Raw genomic sequence first — 9,760 nt, 5'->3', positions numbered from 1 at the left:
TCTAAACAAACTTGATGGTAAAAGTTTATGATCATAAATCAACAGCGATGTAAATGCTATTATCGTTACGTAAACAGCACGAGGTTATCCAGTTCCAGATTCAGATGTTTTAATGATTGTGCACTTTTCATTAAATGCAAAGTGGTAAGCAGACATTTTTTTAAAAAATTTGTTGCTCAGGTGTGGAAAACTTTAGAATACTTTTACCCAAAATATCATTCACACATTCCTTTTGCTTTCGACATATTATGGTATCAGAATACATATCGAAAAACTTTGATGGTGAATGAACTTTAAGCGATGGCACAAACAGTTGAATCTTTGACATCAGGACCTTTCGGAATGTGACCATTTTCTGACGGATTCTCAGCTGGAGAATCCAGAAGTTGGCGATTCGCAGTTTGAATTTTCGCCAGAAGATCCGCTTTCCTTGCTTCCATGTCCCTTGCAGCAAGAAGAGGTTGCTGCTGATGGTGATCGGGGAAAAAAGCAAACATGCTCTGCTGTTTTTTAAGGAGTTTGTGCTTGGCTAGTTTTGGCTTCGGCTGCATACTAAGAGGATCTGAAGGACGTATGAGTCCACCACCAAGGGATTTCGTTTTAGTTCCATCCCACACTCCCGGCGCAGAAAATGGAACAGGTGGTCTTTTCAGATCGTCAAGGTTTGCAAAGTCATGTTTCGGAGAACCGGATTTCAAATCCCAGTACAAAGAATCAAACGATTGTTCTCGCTTGAGGTTTCCTCGAAGGAGAACTCTTTTTGGAAGTACACCAACAGGACCTAAAGTAAGAAAGAAAAAACGAGTTTTTTAATTGAGAATTAATTTTGATCAACAGGGAAGACCAGGTTCAGTTGATACACGGTTAATTTGATACAAGGGCTTTAACTTTGGAGTGTGTACGCACCCGGAACTGAGGTTCATGTTAAGAAGTTACAAACTTAGGCTGATTTGACCTACGTGCTCGGAAGAACCTGTCTTTTTTTGTTTAGCAGTTACTGTACAGAAATCTTTTTTTGTGTGTATCAAAATATTTTTTTATGATTTGCTTTCAACTGACGGATAAAGTATTTAAGTAAGTTTATCACATTAAATGCAAGATGATACTGTGTTCTGTGTTCCTTCGCAATAAGGTATGATTTTATCTAAATGAAGTTGATCACATTCGCAGCGGTTTTTTTAAAATCAGTATTGAATTAATGATATGGAATTGTTTGGGCCAAGTTGATGATACACCGTGATGTTCAAAAAAAAAAAAAAAGAGAGGGGGAGAAAGAGAGAAATTCCACTCGAAATAACTGAAAAAAGTATTTCGGAGACGATATCCATAATTATGCTAGTATTAGCTGTAAATCAGATTTTACGTTTATCATTTAACTCGGATTGATACTTCACACATTTTATGGGACTCTTCTTTGAAAACAACTCTTAAAAACTTCACTTTGTTGCTTAGTACTTCAACATAGCAGTTATTCACTTGTGTATCGAATTTACCCACGTCAGGTCAAGTTAACATACTGACCATACTGATTGTAACAAGTACACATGTAATACATTTCGAAAAAATAAAAAATAAATTAAGATATTTTTTTACATGAAATAATTATCCCAACGAAGGTATCGAAATCCTTAAATGATAGAAAAATAGTAATAGTATTACCTGAAATTTTATTTTGGTACGTAACATTGTTGTAACCAAAATTGGAAATGTCAAAATGGGAAAAGTGTATCAACTATACTCTGTCTCCCCTACAACTAAGATTTGAGGTAAAATGCAGCAACAAACGTACACAAAAACCATTACGAAACAATTGCACAACCAATTTCCATCCAGCGCCAGTTACATATAGCATTCATGATACATTCCTGCACATATACAGTAGAACGTGGTTAGAACGAGCCTTGATTTAACGAGAACCAGGATTTAGCGAGGAAATCAGAAATACTTGGTTGATACAATGTTAAGTACATGGAAGCATAACTCGCTTTTGACGAGCAAATCCCACTTAAAGCTAGTAATATTTTTGTGATTCGTAAAACTACTATTGACTTCCAGCTTTGCTTATCTATTTTTGGTAAATTTTCTTTAACATTCCAAAGTCTACCAAAGTAAGTGATAAATACATAAATCATAAATCCTGAGAACAAGCGATGACAAGTCTTTTTTTTTTAATTTGTGGAGTAAAGAAACATTGAAAAACTATATATGCGTGTATACGTGCATTAAAAAACAATGACGTACGAAAGAGACATACAGTTCAAAGTAAAGTAACCAACTTATTTGTTCCTGAGATTAAAAAGAATAAAAACAGCAACTATGATGAGTTTTTATAATTTTTTTTCACGAACTCGCTTTCTACGAGCACACGGCTATAACGAGCAAATATCGCGGTCCCTTTGCACTCGTTGTAAACGAGTTCGACTGTACTATGAAGGAAGATCTAATTCAGTTATAGTGATGCCTGCTCCATTTCACCCTTAGATTAACACAAGAGTAACTGATGGAGCTTTACGAATTCTTAAACCAATAATTCCTTCTAAACCATCGGGAACTAATGGTATCAAATAGTAGTACCAGTGAGATACATGTATTAAAACCTTCCCATACAATGAAAGTCTGACTAAGGCTAATGAGACGCCTGCCCTTGGAGACACGGAAAGAGAGGATCCCAAAAAGAATAACTCTCAGCTTCACGAAAATAATAATATATTCATTTAAAAGAGTTTGTTTTGGGTTTTATCTGTTCTCCAAAAGAGGAAAAAAAAACCCCACCACTTAATCCTTTGTGACTAATGAAACAGGATCCGAAAAATGAAGAATAGTGAAAGACCCCTGATATACGCCCCTCAGTGGCAACCCCTGATACTCGGCGCTGTTAGACTCAAACTGAACTTAATCTGAGCATTAACTTAATCTCATTAGCATATGTATTCCATAAAATATTCGGATAGTGGAATAAAATTTCCAATAAATATTATGAAATGCTCACTAAAAATCTTAAGATCTTCCTGTTGTCCAGGAAGCATGTCCAGGGTGATTCCTTTGGCTGGATTGTTGTGATGTCGCAAAATCGGAACAGAAGAACTCTTGGCCAATCGGACAACAACGTGATTCAGGTTGAAACTGGTTGCCATGGACACCAACTGTGCATGTAAATCTAGCATACTAATGCGTTCTCCTGTCTGGGCATTCCAGAGTTGGATGGTGTTGTCTGTGGAACCTAAAAGAAGCAGATAGCGTAGGTGAAACATGACAAAACACTTTTATTGGAGCTGTAACAGCTTAATAGTAAGATCTAAATTGGTTCTTCCTTGAAAAAACGCGGTTGCATCATTAGTATTAAAAAAAACCATGCATGCTATTTATCTCTTTGAAAATTTGTGCAAACATATTATTAGTGTTATAGTTAAGCAAAGAGTTTCAACTCTCCTCAGAATAAAATGTAGAACTTGAACTTTGTATACTGTGTAAGAGAAAGTAATAGAAGTCAGAAGTTATAAAATTAAGTTGGGGAAAAAAGTTGTGAATGCACTCTATAAAAATGATTGGAGGAAAAATAAACAATAGAAGATAAAAAAAGAAACCATTTTACCGGAAATCAGAGTGACCCCATCAGGCGTGAGCGATACACACTTGACCGTGTCGGTGTGACCACGCAGAGTCAAGTTGTCACTCCCAGTCAGCATATCCCAGAGGATCAAGGAACAATCTGAAGATCCTGATGCAACAAGTGAAGGACTCAGGGATGCGACGCAAACACAAGTAACGGAGCCCTCGTGACCAGCTAGCACCTGTTAATAAAACCACATCATTAAAAAAAGATAAGACGATAAAATCAGTAATGAGAGCTGACTTATCACCAAAACTGGCAATAAGGACAGACACATGCAGCGACTTGGGCTGAAAGAAGTTTTGAATGTGTTTAGGTAATTCTGATTTTACGCATAGATAAAATTGAACTGATGTACTAGAAAGCTAAAGTAAAGCTGATGTCCGCCAATCATCAGTCTAGCATTTTAACTGAGGTATGAGATAAGCCTAAGGCTTCTAGCCAAAATATGAGATGTGAAAATCATGTGAATTCATTAAAAAATGTTCAATAATTATTATTGCCGGCGAGTCTAAACTGTAATATTCTAATCTGACCATGATGGTGCTGCTGCCAAAAGTTATTTGTTTAAAACGCAATATCTCGCCATTTGGTTGTACCTCTCCCCGCTCATTGCAAGCTCAAGATTCTATGGTTTCGAGTCACAGATAACCACAGCAATGGTTAATGGGCATCAGAGGGCCTGCCAGTCCGCTGCAAACGACCGCGAGTGAGCTGCATGGACGTTGCTTGCTGTGGCCCGAATTTGTCTGGCTCCACCATTTACATAACACACTGTATGCTTGCGTTCATATAAAGTGATCCTACGTAAAAGTTGCTATCAGTCCCACTGGCGAGTCTCCTCCTCCTGCACAAACTCGAGCCAAATTTGAATGAATGTTACTTAGCTGCGTTCAACTCGATGATAAAGGGTGTTTTTTTTAGAGGTAGAGAACTTTAGGTTCAAATAAAACACAGTTAGATGTTGTTAATTGCAATGAATGTTGCTTTACTCGAAAGATAATTCTTTGCCATTTTTATTTAAATATGATTTCTGGCATATGGCCACCTCGGTTGGCTCGAAAAGTCCAATTGGAAAGTCCAATTTTCTCACTTTTTGCAGCAATAGAGGCCGTATGTCAGTAATAAGGAGGCGAATGTTCTCTTCCAAGGCGTCAATCGTCTGTGGCTTATCGGTGCAGACCAGAGACCCCACATAGCCCCGCAAAAGTTAGTCCAGCGGTGTTAAATCGCATGATCTTGCAGGCCAATTCACGGATCCATTACGCGAAATCATTCGTTCACCGAACGTTTCTTTCAATAAATCAATTGTGACACGCGCTGTGTGGCATGTTGCACCGCCTTGTTGTCTATTCATGATGGCAAATCGAACTGAACACAAAACAAGTAACATCTATCAAAACGGCACACATATCAAACAGTGTTGCCAAATTAAAGCTCTATACCTCTAAAAAAACACCCTTTGCATTTTTCGATGAACTTGCTCACATGGCACTTGTCTTCTTTACGTGATATTTAAGTGAAATTGCGCAAGAAAAAAATCGTCATGGGAGATTGATTTCAGTACTCCAAAATGGCGTTATTTCCACCCTCTTTTTGCAAAATAAATTTCGTAACTGGAGGTACAACTGCCCATGAAATGCTACTGCAATGAAATTACGATCGTAATGCATTTCATTTTGCAGTACTCATGTGATAAAAATTCATTCTGTTTCTACTACTCCTTCATATAAATGCATTTTGAATGGCCTGCAGCAGCGGTTCCCAACCTTTTTTCCCTTGCGAACCCCCTTTCAAAATCCGAAGAAAGTTTGAGAAACCCTTGCGCAATAAGTAATAATAGTAAGTACATAACAACAAAGCGTAACTGCAAAATAAAAAATACAAACATTGCTACAAACTGAAATGATACGTAGAAAATGAACGCAAAACAAATTCAACTAAAACTTAATGGAATGATTCTGGAAAAAAGAAGCTCAAAGTTTGGCTCAAATACACTGCTAGACATTAAAAATGCAACACCAAAAAGGAGTGTTCAGATATTTATGCAAATTTTAGAGTAGACGTACATCACTGAGTTATGTAAATGATGTGAAATGCACAGCTCTCTGACGCACGTGAAGTAAGATATAAGGGAAGGAACTTGTAGGATGGGCAATATTCGTACCATTATTTCTGACTAGAGAATTATCGAAGAAGTTTTGTTTTTGTCTTGGAGGATACGTGTAACACGATAGAATGCCAGGTCGATGTCAACGAAGGCACTTCCAGCAGATAGACGACCTTACGAGGGGTATGGTGATCGGACTGAGAAGGGGAGGTTGGTCCGTACGTCAAATCGCAACTGATACCCACATGGATGCGAGCACGGTGCATCGCTGTGCCGAAGATGGTTGGAACAACCAAATGTGGCAAGATTGAGGGGTGCAGGGGCAGCCAGAGTGACGTCAGAACGCGTGGATCGACGCATCCGCCGACAAGCTGTAGCAGACCCACAAGTCACTTGTTCCTCGATTCTGCAGCAGGTGCATGATACCCTGAATGTCCCCGTGTCAATCAGAACCATTTCCCCTCGTTTGGTCGCACGTAGTCTGCAATCACGGCGTCCTCTAAGAAGACTACCATTGATCCCACAACCATGGGTGCAAGACCTTCCGTCTCAGGACGGATTTCCGTCTTGACAAAATTTCCGAGACGGAGGTCGGGACGGAAAGAAATTCAATGAATCTTTTAATTTTGAATGAAAAAAGAAAAATTGAGTGTTTGAAAAATATGCTTTAATATTACTGGTCCGTTCCATAACCACGAATTTACATCGACATTCTCGCGGTTTTCCGCCATGTGCTTGTTTTGTTTGCAACGTGCTTTTGGAGGAGTGACTTTTCGGCTCGCGCCGTTTGACATTTTTTAGGTATAGCTTTATTTCCAACTCGCTGCATTGCAGACCGAGGAGTTGCTCGCTATTCTCCCTAATTTTTCGAAGCAATCGGCTCTAATTGAAAATTTAGCCTTTTCTCATGCTATTTTCGATCATCCTTTCGTTTTTTTCATTTGTGGTTTTTTTTTTTTTTTTTTTTGCAAACTTGACACGCATAAATGAAAATTATGTACGCTCTTAAAATGTCTTAAGAGTTGAATCTGCATCACTGATTGAGAGTGATTGCTTACAAGATGAAATATTTTCGCCACAGTAAAGGGCGTCCACATACCATGTAAAACAGAAACTTATCAAGATTTTGAAGATTTTAATGAAAATGGGAATTTTGGAAATAATTGAGGGGGGGGGGGGAATTTCTAGCTGGTTGGAAACATCGATGGGAAAACCGTTCCTGCTTTTTTAACAATGACTTGAGGAATCATTAAATTCTAATGTCATCGATTCGAACACTCGCTAGAATGGAAATATGAGTGGGGGGAGGGAGAGAAAGGAAAGGAGAAAAAAAAACGGCAGCACGAGTTTGCGAAAAATTGCTGCTCTTGCAAAGAGGGTAATCTGTCCGCAAATTAACCCACGATACTAAGGTCTTAAAACGTTGATATCTTGGACAATCTAGGGGGGCGTGGGGTTACTCACGGGTTACAGTAAAAAATATCGAAAAACTGAATTGAAAATATTTTTGAAGCTAGGAGTGGTTCGATATTTCTCCAGTGCAAACTCTTAAAAATTTAAAAGTCAAAAAGTTTTAGGCTGTCTCTAATGATATAAAAGTGGGTTTTAAAAAAGAATCGAAGACTGGAGTCTTAAAAACACTAATTTAGGCAATCTTTGGTGAATTTATGAGAGATGGTTTTGGTGTTCTAACATGAAAATGTTTTGTAGCTGATGTATTAAAAACTATTTGAGGCTATACTTAAATAACTTAAGTTAAAGGGCATTTGCGACCCTCTCCCGAAAACTGTTTGTAATTGAAGTCTTAAATCTTTTAGGCTGTCTTTGGCAATGTCAAGAGGGAGGGAGGGGGCTCTCTTTAGGCGAAATTCCGAAACTGGAGTCTTAAAAGCGCAACTTTGAACCGTCTTGGGGTTCGGGTCAGGGGCGGCATTTCAGCATTTCGTTTGGGGGGTCGAGTTTCTTGAACATGAATTTCCTCAGAACGGTATAAAATACATATTGGTTAACAAGAACTGATAATTAAATGGTTTTAATGTTAAGAAAAATTAGGTTTGTAAAAAAGAACAATTAAAATTGTTTCGGCTGAAGCTTTAAATTTATTTTGTTATAAGTTATCTCACAAAATATTTCGGTACTAGTTTTTATTTTTTAGTAAAGTTTTAATATGCTATTTTTGGAATCAGGAAAAACAGAAAATTTTGTAACTATAGTTAATCAATATCCAATGACTTAATTTATTGCCAGTACAGCTAAAGAGGAAGGTCTTGCTTTGCCTCATTGCGCTTCGAAGGCAATTCTCTAACCTCCTGAGACACGAAAGTCAAAATTGATTGACGTTCAGTTCTCCTACAACTTTCTGGTTGTGTGCGTAGTTTTTTACACCGATGAAGAGGCTCCATTATTGTAACCTTGAAATAGCTATATGCTGTATTTTCGTGTAAATTTGTGCTTTATTTATGTCGGTTTTTCAATTTAATCACGAAAGTCATCTTTCAAATGACTGACCTGATTAAAACAGTCAAAAAACAATGGAAGCAAGAAAGTTATGTCAAAAAAAGCACATTTCCTTTAGATTCCTCTCTTTAAAATAACCAAGAAAGCTTTTTAAATAGGCTAGTATTTATTTTGTGTCATTAAAAAGTATAGTCACAATTCATAAAACAATTCCTCTTCCCTCATGCTATTACTTATAAGTGTAATATTTTCTTTTTCGCTTTCTATAACCGACCTACATAATATTGAAGTTAAGACCAATAATAAATATATCTCATTAAATCCTGTCTCAATTTCTTGAGAAACTGAATTGATCAGTTTATTCAAAATATTGATTTAATATTTTGACTAAAACTTCATCTGGGTTTTGTCACCTCTTCCACATTGGCATACATTAAAAACTGTTACGAAAAGTTCTGTCACAAAGTTCCACACCTGGTTCAAGTATGCATTAATGCGAAAATTACTAAGAGTTTCAATTGTCAGTCCAAGAATTAAGATTAGCGAATTAAAATTTTTATGTTAGAGTGTAGCATTTATCAAAAAAACGCTCCGCAGTATAAATAAAGTAAACAAAAAATTCAGACAAAGGCATACATATTAAAATGACATCAAATTTTTTATCAATGAAAAGGTCGCTTTCCAGTATCCAGGGGGCTTTTATAACTCTTGAAGACCATCTTGTGTCACTCAGAGATTGTCAAGTAAAGAGCCTCAAGATACAGTTGTTGATGTGAAAGTATTTTTTGATGTGAGATGTTTTTCAAAAATAGCATATCTTTACAAAATGTTTCCATGAAAGCATATGATACACCGAGTTGCTAAAATATGTTTCTAGTACATGGCATCAATAAACACTTACTAGCTGAACATTAAGTTATAATATGAGCATAAAAATTTATGTAAAATGACATGGAATTTAAGCGTAAAAATTGCACAGTCTCTACACTGTACGGGTATCTCATAAAAGATGCACCATCATAACATAGATTACTCAATTTTGAAATATTTAACCCATATGAAGAGATTACTTCTTTAGTTAAGGCAAACACTTATCCTCCATCAGTTTTTTCTGTTCTGAAAATTCAGGCAAATGATTTTCTAAGTTATCTAAATTGAATTTTACCATTGTATATTATTCTTAGTGAAAAATTTGGGGGTGCAACCGCCCCCTCTCGCACCCCTTATTTGCCGCCCCTGGTTCGGAGTTCTCCTTTCCCAAAAAATATTCAAAGCTGAAGTATTCAGAACTCAGCTTTAGGTAATCTTTGGAAGACTTAAGAAGAGGGAATTCGAAGGCTTTCTCTCAATACGTTTCAGAATTTAAATTCTTAAATCTTCGGTGATGAACAGGGGAAACCGCAAATTTTAGTAAAATTTAATGAACTTAGAGGAAAGAGTTCGGGGGGGGGGGGGGTCTCTCCCCCCGAAGTATTGAAATGCTATTTTGGCTATTTTTGAGTGAGTTGAGAGTTAGGGAATTCAGGGGTCTTTCTCGAAACATTTTCGAAATTGAAGTCTTAAAACTTTGGGTTGTCTTTGGC

General features: G+C 37.1%; 1 protein-coding gene across 1 annotated transcript in view; it reads right to left on the bottom strand.

Annotated features, from left to right (window-relative positions):
* Positions 1 to 281: 281 nt before the first annotated feature.
* Positions 282 to 9,760, bottom strand: part of LOC129234876 (protein qui-1-like) — a 108,105-nt gene continuing 98,626 nt past the window's right edge. Inside the window, exons 23-26 of the mRNA XM_054868750.1 lie at positions 3,593 to 3,791; positions 2,990 to 3,220; positions 1,107 to 1,112; positions 282 to 781 (exon numbers count right to left, since the gene is read on the bottom strand). Coding sequence (XP_054724725.1) covers positions 294 to 781; positions 1,107 to 1,112; positions 2,990 to 3,220; positions 3,593 to 3,791 — 924 coding nt within the window. The 3' untranslated portion in view covers positions 282 to 293. The remainder of the gene's footprint in view (positions 782 to 1,106; positions 1,113 to 2,989; positions 3,221 to 3,592; positions 3,792 to 9,760) is intronic.

This window comes from Uloborus diversus, chromosome 1 (assembly GCF_026930045.1).
Source record: "Uloborus diversus isolate 005 chromosome 1, Udiv.v.3.1, whole genome shotgun sequence".
Lineage (NCBI taxonomy): Eukaryota > Metazoa > Arthropoda > Arachnida > Araneae > Uloboridae > Uloborus > Uloborus diversus.
The sequence above is the reverse complement of the archived record's forward strand: the minus strand, read 5'-3'. Positions and strand labels throughout refer to the sequence as shown.